The 13481-nt window shown below is 36.7% G+C and overlaps 1 protein-coding gene across 2 annotated transcripts; it reads right to left on the bottom strand.

The window, feature by feature from the left end:
- Positions 1 to 5705: 5705 nt before the first annotated feature.
- LOC106070857 (trypsin-1-like) lies at positions 5706 to 13481 on the bottom strand. Of its 2 annotated transcripts, none has more exons than XM_056024373.1 (9): positions 13325 to 13481; positions 12656 to 12707; positions 12378 to 12504; positions 11261 to 11370; positions 10937 to 11044; positions 9407 to 9564; positions 7470 to 7612; positions 6734 to 6788; positions 5706 to 5950 (listed from the first exon to the last, which is right to left on the bottom strand). In XM_056024373.1, the coding sequence occupies exons 1-9, from the start codon at positions 13362 to 13364 to the stop codon at positions 5844 to 5846; spliced, it is 900 nt and encodes a 299-aa protein (XP_055880348.1). In that variant the 5' UTR covers positions 13365 to 13481; the 3' UTR covers positions 5706 to 5843. The 2 variants fall into 2 exon arrangements, with proteins under 2 accessions (XP_055880348.1, XP_055880349.1); XM_056024374.1 differs by having other exon boundaries at positions 13267 to 13330.

Here is a 13481-nt window from a genome sequence, read left to right as displayed (position 1 = left end):
GTTACCCAGTGGCGTCACTATTTGTGTGGGCACCGGGAGACACTGACCCTAGTGACGCCAATGCCGTTATATACTCTTTTTCCTCTACGACTCTTATGTTTTAAAAGATTTAGCGATAGATTAAAATGTTTACGCAAGTCCAGGTATTAGTGATCCCTTTTAATTACCTCATCAATGGGATGTTTCAAAATAATACGCTGCAGGCCTATGTGTGAGTGGGCAAGTGACAGTGGAGAGGGTAAGGAGAAAAATGTTCAATTTGCATAGCCCTGAACAATCTTTTTTTTTTAACTCTTTCTCTCCTAATTGACGATGCCAACGTTGATTTGACCTCATCAAACCAAATTAATTTTTGAATTTATAAACTTTATTTAGTGTTGTGTAAATCGGAGCATGCCTATAATTCGATACCAAATATAACATTTTTCTGATATACAAACACAGAATTTATGGGAAGTTTAATTAGAACAGGGTAGTGAAATACAAATGAGCGAAATGAATAGCTCTATAGAAAAGAGGAAAATAATTACGGAGAGAAAGAGTTAACTTAACACTAAATTATTTACAAACTATTTTTTAGTTTGGCGCCTACCTTCAAGGTATTAGTAAGAGTTTTACTTTTGTTAAAAAGGAAAAAAAATCGCAAGACTGTACTACTATATTTCGAGATCTTTAGGTTTCGCAGAGACCTTTCTGTTGGGAACAGTACCAGGGAGATAAGGGTGAGGAGACAAAAGATACGACGGGAATGGACAGGTATGACAGTGAAAGAAAGACTAGCTTATTTCAATGTCCATCAGTCAATAAGTTTCAAGCTTTATGCTAAGTCTACTTTTGTGAATGTATTCTTGAAATTTAGGTGTAATGAGAGTTTATTTAGAGTGTGCTTTTTTTTTTCAATAATTTATACTCAATGGATTAAATCACATAGGTCTAATTATTCTTGCATGCCTCAAATTCATCTAAATGTTTACAATTCTTTTCATCACTGTTATCAAGAGTTTCACTGTTTCATTATATTTTAAACATTCACTGATCAAGTAAAAATTCACATCTGGATTTTAGATAAATAAATCGTATAATTATTTATTTATTATTATTGTTATTATTATTGCACACGGCTTCATCGGGGATTCCCTCACTCGACCCAAATGTTTCTTTGTAAAGAGTTAAAAAAGAAATAGACGGACATGCACGTTCTGCTAACTGTCTCATGTGCTAGTTCCAATCCACACGCTGTACTCAAATCAGTAGCTGGACTGTTAATATAAAAATCTGTAAGTGCAAAGCCCCCGTCGCCTCAGCGTGGCACCTCCGTGGAAACGTCTAGTAGTGGAACTAGATAGGCTAAAAACGGGGCGCGAACAAGCTCCCTGTCCGATACCTTTGGTGAGTTTTTTTTCATTTTTATTTCACTCGGGGTGTGGTTGGAACAAATAGCCAGCACCCCAGTCCAAAAAAAAAAAAAAATCCGCCACGCCTTTCCACAAAGGGTGCCGACATCAGTATCCCGTTGGCTGGAGTGGCGGTCTCTGCAGCGGTGGTTACAATTTAGGAATATGAGACAAACTCCCCATGGTTAGCGCTACCCTTGGCCACGTATAGCGCTGTGCGCCGTGTACGCGGTACGGCCCCCTAACTCGGTCTGTGGCCGTCACTACTGGGAGTCCTCAGACAGGACAGGGGTGAAGAGCCTTTCTAACTATCCATGGGATAATGAAGCCTCCGGCGCCGATTCCCTACGGGACTTTATCTACAGCAGTGGTTCCCAAACTTTTTTGTTTGGTAGACCACTTGCCATGTTTTCTGGTTTTCGGTAGACCCCCTACTTAACTTGTATTGGATTTTTGCAAATTCATCAAAACAATTCTAAAGCAAATTTCTAACTGTAGTGAGTTAAAGAATGACAAAGTAATTTAAAATTACACATTAAGTTATAGAGATCTATTTTTTAGTGATAAAATTCAAATTTAAACTAATTAAAATAACAATTTTTATTTTTACTGGAATCACCAAACACACTGGAAATGGGTTTTTTTTTGCTCATCTATTATCCGTTGCTACGTATAAATGTTTCCTATATGATTTTGTTGTTCTATGAAGTAGTTCTTCAAACATTTAGTATTATTCAATCAATTAATTAATTTGCCTTATGTACAGTGGCGTAGCATCCATGGCGCGAAGGGGTTCAATGAACCAGGGCCCATAAGCAATAGGGGCCCACAGCTGTGGCGTAGCAACCATGGCTCGAAGGAGCTCATTACGCTTGGGCCCATGCCTCAAGGCCAGTTGGAGCCCACATTAGAACTTAGGAAGAACATTTGTTTGTTCATTTGAAACACTTTTATTTACTTTAACTCTGTTAAGAAGTTGTACAAACATAGACGTTTAAGACACTATTACTTATATGCAGTCCTAACTGAATCAAACGTTATGACATAATAACTTTTTTTAAGAAAAAGGTACGATCTTTACACTGGAATATCTTTACATTTAGTTTACTCATTTTTTGTCACACACTAAATTTGTCTTATTGGCTGGAGAAAAAAACATCAAGATGTTCTTGAACCCGGAGTACTAGTGTGATATTTACTTGTGTAGCAGGCAGTGGTTACGTCCTATAGTCCTCGCAGTACTAGTGTGATATTTACTTGTGTAGCAGGCAGTGGTTACGTCCTATAGTCCTCGCAGTACTGGTGTGATATTTACTTGTGTAGCAGGCAGTGGTTACGTCCTATAGTCCTCGCAGTACTGGTGTGATATTTACTTGTGTAGCAGGCAGTGGTTACGTCCTATAGTCCTCGCAGTACTGGTGTGATATTTACTTGTGTAGCAGACAGTGGTTACGTCCTATAGTCCTCGCAGTACTAGTGTGATATTTACTTGTGTAGCAGGCAGTGGTTACGTCCTATAGTCCTCGCAGTACTGGTGTGATATTTACTTGTGTAGCAGGCAGTGGTTACGTCCTATAGTCCTCGCAGTACTGGTGTGATATTTACTTGTGTAGCAGGCAGTGGTTACGTCCTATAGTCCTCGCAGTACTGGTGTGATATTTACTTGTGTAGCAGGCAGTGGTTACGTCCTATAGTCCTCGCAGTACTAGTGTGATATTTACTTGTGTAGCAGGCAGTGGTTACGTCCTATAGTCCTCGCAGTACTGGTGTGATATTTACTTGTGTAGCAGGCAGTGGTTACGTCCTATAGTCCTCGCAGTACTGGTGTGATATTTACTTGTGTAGCAGGCAGTGGTTACGTCCTATAGTCCTCGCAGTACTGGTGTGATATTTACTTGTGTAGCAGACAGTGGTTACGTCCTATAGTCCTCGCAGTACTAGTGTGATATTTACTTGTGTAGCAGGCAGTGGTTACGTCCTATAGTCCTCGCAGTACTGGTGTGATATTTACTTGTGTAGCAGGCAGTGGTTACGTCCTATAGTCCTCGCAGTACTGGTGTGATATTTACTTGTGTAGCAGGCAGTGGTTACGTCCTATAGTAATCGCAGTACTGGTGTGATATTTACTTGTGTAGCAGGCAGTGGTCACGTCGTATACATCTAGTCTCTGGCCATCACCTAAATTAAAATTTAACTTAACAAAACTACATGCTTACATATTACTTCCTAATGTGTCTTAAAACGAATAGATATTGATTAATAATATCGTTTTATCCCGTGCTTTTAAGAATGTGCGCTTATAATACTGTCTCTAATTCAGTCACAAGAAGCACTGGCACTTGATTTTCAACATCAATTCGGCCCAACACCAAGCCGTGTTTATGCCATCTCCCATTTAGCTCGAGCCTGTCACACAAGTCCTGGGTTGGATCCCCATACTAAATGAACTATAGATGTTAAATGTTTTCTTGGAGGTTCAGCGAGTGCCTATTTAAATTATTCCGATAGCGGATTCCAGCGGTGGTTGATTTTGAAACCAATACGATGCCAATGCCCATACATTCTCATCGTATGACCTCAAAACCATCCATTCGAAGTTTGTTTCTTTTCTTGCCGTGGTTGATTTTGAAACCAATACGATGCCAATGCCCACTCATTCTCATTGTATGACCTCAAAACCATCCATTCGAAGTTTTTTTGTTTGTTTCTTTGTTTTCTTGCGGTGGTTGATTTTGAAACCAATACAATACTATGCACACTCATTCACATCGTATGACCTTAAAACCATCCATTCGAATAACTATTTTTTTTAAAAAAAGGTACCATCTTTACATTGGAATGTCTTTGCATTACTCATTTTTGTCACGCACTAAATTTGTCTTATTGTCTGGAGGGGAGTCCACCAAGATGTTCTTGAACCCGGGCCCACAGGTACCTTGCTACGCCACTGCTTATGTATCATTGTAAAAGTTTCTCGTGTATTTCTTAATCATTCACGTGTGGCTCAAATATTATTGCGCAGAACTGTTTTCACTAACAGGAGAAGGGGTGAAGGTGAGTACCTAGTGAGCACCTAAACCAGTCAACTTTGGGCAGGAAGGGCTCATTAGACTTGGCTTGCAGCCTACTTAGCAGAAGGAAAACTGAATCCAAACTGTGCTGCCTCGCAGCTATACCCGAACATTGGAAAGGTTTCGTGGGTCAACCCTTTTAGAATAAGGAGCCGGCCACCCTTAGCGGCACCTTCGCCCTTAGGCAGTTTGCAGCACACAGCGCTACACCCTTCCAGAGTCTGCGACGCTGATGACCCCATACTGTATATATGTCGTTTGCAAAGAATTACATAAGAAGCTTTAAATTTTATAACTCATGCCTCAGATTTGACCTTAAACAGTATTGTTGCTTAAAGAAATTCGTTTAATAATATCAGATGCAGGTTTTAGTAAAACAGTTTTTAAAACTACAACGGTTAGTAAAATCAATGTTTTACCTTTAGTGTTTTCCGTATTTTGATATAAGTAAAGAGATATTGTAAGACTCTCGCAAACCATCATCTTCTCGTTTAGAGATTTTGTGGGTCTATTCTTTATCTTTGAGTGTTCTAAAGTTTATCAAATCTTCATCTATTTTGTTAGGGTAGAATTGTCTCAAATGATCTTCCAGCGTCATTGGTTTCATATCGTTATAAAAAGGCAAGTAGGCAACCGCTAGTATGACAAGGAAAGAATAAATACCAATTTTAAATAATCATTAGCTACACGTAGACAAAAATTAAGCTTGTTAAAAAAGTATTGAAATTAAATATAACAAATTTTCGTTTGAATAGCAGGATAAATGTTTAGAGGATTAACTCGGGTACAAATCAACAAATCATATATTAGTGTATAAAAGAATTAAATTAATTTGATGTAAAATTAAAGTCACGACCTGTTCAAAAGAAATATATTATCGTAGACCCCCGTGGACATCTCATAGACCCCCAGTTTATGTTTTTTCCTTTCGTAGACCCCTTGGAAGTCTTCGTAGACCCCTGGGGGCCTATAAAGACCACTTTGGGAATCACTGATCTACAGTATGTGCAAAGCTGACTGGAAAGACTCTTTGCAATATTGAAGCATCACAAGAAATGATAGGCCACCATCAGTTTCGTTAAATAAGATAATTATAAAAACAAACCTATCTCTGTATTTCTAGTTCATAAGTCACTCCCCTTGCTTAAATTGGATTCTTGTGGAAGTGCTCTCTTCAACATTTTGAACAGAAAAGATAAAAGCTTGATCAATATTATTAACATCTAAGGAAATTATTCAGTGAAAATATAAAAAAAATTTTTTATTATAAATAATTATAACATTATTGACATGCAGTGATTGAATAGTCCCTATCGCTACGCCTAATGTCCCCATGTGTAGCTGATCCCCTCGTCGAGAAACGCCGCTGACTGAACTGTTAAGCAACGTTGATGATTGAGTTGATCCAATCTTTAAGTTCGATGATGTCCGTGTAGACACCTGGTCTGCCAGCTTCGGCACAGCCGTAACCCCAGCTGATAATACCTGGAGAAAAAAAAAGATTTATTGATTTTGTATTTAAAAATCAGCTTCAATTCATTTCATCAGTACAAGTTAGGTTCAAGATGGGTCTGTGTTGACCAACGAAGCGTTGTTGTGATATTGGATAAAAGTTTATGTCCCAAAATAAAGGTCTCGAGTTTAGATCCAGTGAAAGTTCGTTACGCTATTTCACCCTGAGTAGACTTAGTTACTATGCATTGATCTTTTTTATTTGTTCATTCTGAATAGACTTAGTAACTTTGCATTGATCCCTGTTTAGTGTTCATACTGAGTAGACTTAGTTACTATGCATTGATCCTTGTTTAGTGTTCATGCTCGCATCTGTAATGCACCATACAATGTACCCAAGCATCAAGGATTATTGTCAAGGTACTGTAAAAATGCATTAATCAAAAACTCGAACATACATCCGTTTAAAGGAAACTTGAGTAATTCAAATAGTATCGATAATTAATGCGTATGCTGTGACAGTAGCTAAGGTTTAAAAGTTATTTCTCCCCTGAATTACCTGATTAGTACAATTACAAATACTGGAGGCGGTCGATATAAAAAACATTATAAGGTTGTGAGATGTTAGGGAAGTAGATGAGGCAATGAGAGTGAGAAATTAATTTCTTGACCATGGTCATCTTAATCACTTATAGTTTCATTCAATCCTCACGCCAATTCTTTCTTCTATTTATGCTTTGTAAGAAAAATTTCTCCAGACAAATGCCCAATAAATACTGATGAATTAAATAGTCCTATGTGTTTAGGCTTACGCACCTGCCAGTGTCCATCTGTTTTCTCTATATGTGTAGAATGGACCGCCGCTGTCAAACTGTTAACAGAATCACGGAAAGAAAAATAAATACAATGCATATATAAATTACATTTTTTAATGATCATAAAATCTTTGCTACAAATACGAAAATGTGAGCAATGGCTAATAAGCTAGCAGTGAACCGATATAAGCTACAGCAAATTTGTTTATGTTTTCATTAGATCTTATCCACCTGCTACGTCCGTTATGTTAGTCATAATTGTAACTTTAAGTCCCCCAATGATTGTGCGCTTCTTTCCAGCGTGTGTACATTTATAAACTGTTTATACCCACACTTCTTTAAGGTAATGAAATGAGAGATAAATGGTCAACTCCACGTGATAGGAACATTTGACGGGACCCTCAGAACTTAAAAAAAAAAACAACAACATTCCTATATGAAACATGAACAGGAAACAAAAAGAGCTAGACTAAAATCTAATATATTTCTAAGACTCAAATAAATAAATGAACATGTTATATTGACCTCAAGAAACGGAAGAGTTCACTAATTTGTTGCCAGATTTTTTTAGAAAAGAATCTTACTTTAAATTATTGAAATACTTATTCGAGTATGGATATGAAAAATATCTAGACGTCTACTCACAAACATAGTACATACCATCGTACCAGGTGCTCCCCTTCAAAGTTATCTTTAAGAAAAAATAGAAATGTTTACCCAAAGAAATATGCACATACCTGGCAAGAGTCTACGCCACCCTGCGGTAAGCCTGCACAAAACATTCTGAGAGTTACTGAACCGGCCCCGTACCTCAGTTCACAAGTCTCTCTAGACTTAATTGGTTTCACAACTTGATGCAGCATATAGTGAGCGTCACCTCCTGCAGACGTCAAATCAATACACTGAAGACTTTGGGAACATAGTCATGTCCCATTGAGTATTTGATAATGTATCTGGTCATTTTTTTTAAATGTGCTCTCGACCCACTTCGTGAAAGAAGAATATCTAAACCAGCGCTACAAACACGAGGAGGCGCGATTGCTTCCTAGCCACACGTGAAGATGGACTGGTCGTTAGGGGCTTTTTGAGACACGGGCCATTGGAAGCATTTTATAGGTAGTGTTGCACTTAAAAAACATTACCATTCTCGGCGTTAACCCATTATCACTTTCGGTGTTAACCCATTATCACTTTCGGCGTTAACCCATTACCACTCTCGGCGTTAACCCATTATCACTTTCGGCGTTAACCCATTACCACTCTCGGCGTTAACCCATTACCACTTTCAGCGTTAACCCATTACCACTTTCGGCGTTAACCCATTACCACTCTCGGCGTTAACCCATTACCACTTTCGGCGTTAACCCATTACCACTTTCAGCGTTAACCCATTACCACTTTCGGCATTAACCCATTACCACTCTCGGCGTTAACCCATTACCACTCTCGGCGTTAACCCATTACCACTTTCGGCGTTAACCCATTACCACTTTCGGCGTTAACCCATTACCACTTTCGGCGTTAACCCATTACCACTTTCAGCGTTAACCCATTACCATTTTCGGCGTAAACCCATTACATCTCGGCGTTAACCCAATACCACTTTCAGCGTTAACCCATTGCCACTTTCGGCGTTAACCCATTACCACTTTCAGCGTTAACCCATTATCACTTTCAGCGTTAACTCATTACCACTTTCAGCGTTAACCCATTATCACTTTCGGCGTTAACCCATTACCACTTTCAGCGTTAACCCATTACCACTTTCGGCGTTAACCCATTACCACTTTCAGCGTTAACCCATTATCACTTTCGGCGTTTAATAGCCTTGCGGAACTGAATTGGTATATATATATGGCAATCAAATCGTTAAATAAAAACGATCTGATATAAACATTTCGCATGTAAATTATGAGTGAGTCTGGTGTGAATGCATGTTTTTGTTTTCTATAGTTATAATGTTTTGTTTGCTGAAATGCACAAATTGTAAGGCAAATTTCTATATGGATTATAAAGATTATTTTTATTACTATTATATATTGTTGTAACCCTGTTCCTTCCTGACTAACCTTTTTTTTTCCACGTGCAAAGTGGGGTGATTTTTTGTCTATGTTGTTGAGCGTAAATGACATTGACTAGTGTGTAAATGTGTTAAGAAACTTTAGTTATGCTTTTTTTTTATTTCTTGACTGAGGATTGAGAATTGTTTTCTATTGTGTTAGTGAATCGGGATATGTAAATTTGATTTGGAGATTGTGACATTATTTCTTTTTACCGGGGATATTGATTGATCATAGTTGGATTGTGCTTCTGCAATCGAAGAGATACCAGCGATCTGAGAATCGGTGAGTTATTTTCTTTAGTTTAACCCAACGTCTTAACAATAGTATATATATGTAACTATAAATACACAGTTATTCCCTTAGATGAGCTTTTTTTAAAAAAATGTACTATTATATTTTTTTGTTATGTAATTGGCAAAAGTGAAGTTCGATTTAGCGTCCTTGACATTGTATATCTAGAATATTTCTATAGTACTTAAACGCCTTTTACCGCGCATAGATCTAGAAGTGTCAGTGACTAGCAATACCAAGGTAGATTTTATAGTAACAAAAATACACGTAATAATACCAAAATGTTAACTGCTGAGAGGCAAAAAGATGACAAGTCTCACCGGATGTTAAAGAGCCCCAACCAACAGCAAGACCCTTCTCTCCTTCAAACCAGCCCTCGTTAGGAATACAGGCCGGAGAAACGTACGTGTTTGTGGGCAGCGCTGTTGCGACTTTGAAAACAGCAATGTCGTAATCCATGGTCCAGGCATCATAAGATCTTGAATGGGAAAATAAAAACGAAATGAATGTTCCAGAAGTTTATTGTACCATGTTATTCAACTAAGTTTCTACGTTTATCTAGGCCAGTTCTCCCTGAGCCAAAACGGAACATCTCACACATTCTGAGAATTTAGCTGAAAACATTTTGTATTTCCAATTTTATTTTTTAAAGATATAATATATAATGATAATAATTAAATCTAAATAAAAATTAAGTATAAAAATTAAAAGCATATTCTTATCTTATCTTATCTTATGTAATACAAACGTTACTTCAAAAAAGAAGATGATTACGTCCTACGCGTCATGCATTCAGTCATGCATATTAACCAATGACTTACATTCTGGCAAGTAACTGGTTTTCCTGGCTAGCTCAGGCAACCCACTCCATAATAATAATAATAATAATAATTTTATTTATAAAGCGCTGTTAACAAACAAAATGTAGGCTCAAGGCGCTGTAACAACATTACAAACATAAACACAACTGCTAAAATAACAGTTAATCTAAAAAAGTTTTAAACAAGTAGGTCTTAATAGCGCTAGGGACTTTAAAATTATTATTTAATTTAAATTAGGACACTAGAACAAAATACAGACACAAACATGTGTGGAAAAAAAGTTGAACGACTTTGATGGTGTTTTGTCCCTGAAGAGTTTCTGGATATCAGGGCATAATATTGTACGCTGGGATCTGATATCTGGTGCAGCGTCAAAACATTGTCTTTACTTTGACATTACTGCAATATAATTCGAAAATCCTGCTAGGACAAATAGAATGTAGGAAACTAAAGCTGGTCTTTAAAGCTTTTTTTGATGGGATGTGTGTGTGTGTGTGGGGGGGGGACATCTCTGATACCAACTTCAGATAACCAAAAAGAAAAAAAAAGATTGCCTTAGTCATAGATCCTCCTCCTTAAATCTTTCTCTCCTGATCGACGATATACCATCGTTGATTTTGACCTCATAAAATTAAATTGTTTAATTTTTTAAACTTGACTTTGAACTAATAAAAAGAGCATACATTTCCCTTTAATTCTATGCCAAATACAACATTTTCTGATAACAAACAACAAAGCTATTGAAGCTTAATCATAACAGGGTAATGAAATAGTAATGAGCAAAATAAAGAACTCCTTCCAAAACGTGGAAAAAAAAATCACGGAGAGAAAGAGTTAAAGGATGTTTGCTTTGCCAAAAAGCAGCTGTCAAACAATAAATCAGCCCCAATAAGCGCTCCATCATGAACATACGATGGCAAGACTGCACTACAAATAGCAATGATTTTGAAAATTCCGATAGAACAGTGTACCTATACTCTGCTACTCTGTTTTGTCTACTTCTGTAAACAAGATTTAACAAGAACTTACGGATGACTTGTCAGAGAACTAAAGTAGACTATCACCCGATGCGGTTCATTGGTGTCAGTTCTGTCGTGAATACCACAGTGAGCCTCGTAGCGACTTGGCCTGGGCTCTCTAAACATAGAAATTAGCATAAAAGGTGGCCTTATTTAAAATATTTATTCGAAAATCGGTATTTTAAAAAACTATATATTAATTCTATTTCATATCTCGACAAAAAATAAGAATGCCTCTTTAGTTTAGTACCAGCTATGCAAATAGTCATCTTGAGAATAAAAAATCATTTTTTATAGTCCCGCACCAAGAATGATCTGTTTGAAAATAGGTTACCCGTTCACGCAGTGAGCAGCGGTGATAAAGTGGTACTCTCCCGCCAAATTCTTCACCAAGGTACCTCCACAAAAGTGATGAGTGGGTGATGTGGTCATACGTAGACTGCACTAGTGGATGGCATGATAGCATCAGAAAACGAGGCATTAATTAACAAGTAACAAAATATATGCCATCAAGCTACATGACATCTAGTAAAATAGCTACATTATATCAAGTAAAATGGTATGAATTAACATGGCAACCATCAACATGACATTAAGCAAAAATGCCATCAAGTAACAAGACATCGAATAACATGACATCAAGCAACATAGAATTAAAGCTAACATGACATCAAGAAACATGACATCAAGAAACATAGTATTAAAGCTAACATGACATCAAGAAACATCACATAAAAAATACATGACATCAAGAAACATCATATAAAAAACATGGCATCAAGAACATCAAATCAAAAATACACCAAGAAACATCACATATAACATCAAGAAACATCCCATAAAAACATGAATTCAAGACACATCACATCAAAAAAAGACACCAAGAAACATCACATAAAAATGACATCAAGAAATATCACATAAAAATTGTCATCAAGAAACATCACAGCAAGAACATGACATCAAGTAATCAATTATCAAGACACTCACAGTTTCAACTTTAGCATTAGTTCAACTTTAATTTAATCTATTGTTATCTATATCTGTTGTTATTGCTTTTAATATTATAGACCTTCAAAATTAGTCCTTTTAGTTTTCGCCCTGCTCCCAAAAAGTTTGACCCTCACTGATCTATCTCATCAAGATACTTTTGAACTAAACTTGCTTAAATGTCCTCCGTGTTGTGCTTACATGTCATCATAGGTCATTCTGCATCTTGTCGTTAAGGTCGTACATTTGCAGACCTAACCTGTTTTCATATAGCTATATGTTACGCGAGATCAGCAATAGAATGGAGTCGAAAGATCCTAGTTTTGTAGAGTCGGCAAAATGAAATAAAGAAATCGTGATGTAGGTTTAATTTATTGATTCATCTGATATCTGTGTTAAATTAACAGATATCAGCCAATGTTTTCACACAAATGTAACGGAGGAAAAAAAAGCTGACTTACAATGGATGGGTGAGAGTAAGGAATGGCTTCTTGGCCACCAACAATCCTAGCAGTTATTTCGGAGGCGCCGTTTCCTGTCGCTAGAGGTCGCAGCCCACATCCTGGAGCATCGATCTGGTCATATCGGCTAAGGAATGACATAATATACATTTAGGAAACATCTGAATAATACCGCCATATTTTAGAATTACAAATAATAAATAAACATTATTTTACTACTGGTCACAGAAATAGATTCATGGACACACTAGTTGCTATAAGACTTTGAAAGAACTTACCTTCTTACCAAACGGATTAGATCTTGACCTTGTGTCGAAGGTTTAACGTTAGCTGAAATCAAAACATCTCCACATCGTGAAAAAATGTAAAGCATAAATCGTTTTATTTATTTTGTGTGCCTGTGTGTGTGTGTAGGATGATTTCACATATGTACTTACAAACGTAGTCCAGGGTAAAGGAATAGACCGTTTGGTTTATATCTGTTCTTTACACAAAGCAATGTTTCCATTCTCTAGCATCTGTTTTTTTTTTCTATACAATACATTATTTCCATTCTCTAGCATCTAAATGTTTTCTATATAGAATCTTTATTCTCTAGCATCTAACTGTTTTTTCCTATACAATACATTACTTCCATTCTCTAGCATCTAAATGTTTTCTCTACATAATACAATGCTTTCATTGTTAGCATTTAAGTTTATTCTCGATACAATATAATACTTCCATTCTTCTCTGACATCAAAACATCTAGGTTTGTTCTCTACACTCTAAAATACTTACAATACTAGAAGAATCGAATAGATTTTGAAAAGAAAAAAAAACAGAAAACACCAAGGAAGAAACAGATGCATGACATTAAGTGAAACAATCAAGTAATAAGACATTTTACCAAGAGTCCAGACTAGAAGTAACATTAAGTGAAACTATCAAGTAACAAGACATTTTACCAAGAGTCCAGACTAGAAGTAAGCACACTAGGTGGCGCATGGTGCACGATAGATAAACATATAAATTTCAGTCTATCGTATTTATATCACTAGAATATTTTTTTTCATTGAATGGACCTCAAATAAGTTTGATTGGATATATTAATTTATTTACTTC

The sequence above is a fragment of the Biomphalaria glabrata genome, chromosome 3, assembly GCF_947242115.1.
Source record: "Biomphalaria glabrata chromosome 3, xgBioGlab47.1, whole genome shotgun sequence".
Taxonomy (NCBI): domain Eukaryota; kingdom Metazoa; phylum Mollusca; class Gastropoda; family Planorbidae; genus Biomphalaria; species Biomphalaria glabrata.
This window is presented reverse-complemented; position numbering and strand designations above follow the sequence as displayed.

Bases quoted from the DNA above. Each gene is read 5' to 3' on its own strand.
- LOC106070857 (XM_056024373.1), bottom strand. From the start codon at position 13,364: ATGCGCCACCTAGTGTGCTTACTTCTAGTCTGGACTCTTG. The intron at 11,045-11,260 runs GTAACCTATTTT...TTCTATGTTTAG, and splicing joins GCTGCTCACTGCGTGAACGG to AGAGCCCAGGCCAAGTCGCT. The intron at 9,565-10,936 runs GTAAGTTCTTGT...TTCCCATTCAAG, and splicing joins AGTTCTCTGACAAGTCATCC to ATCTTATGATGCCTGGACCA.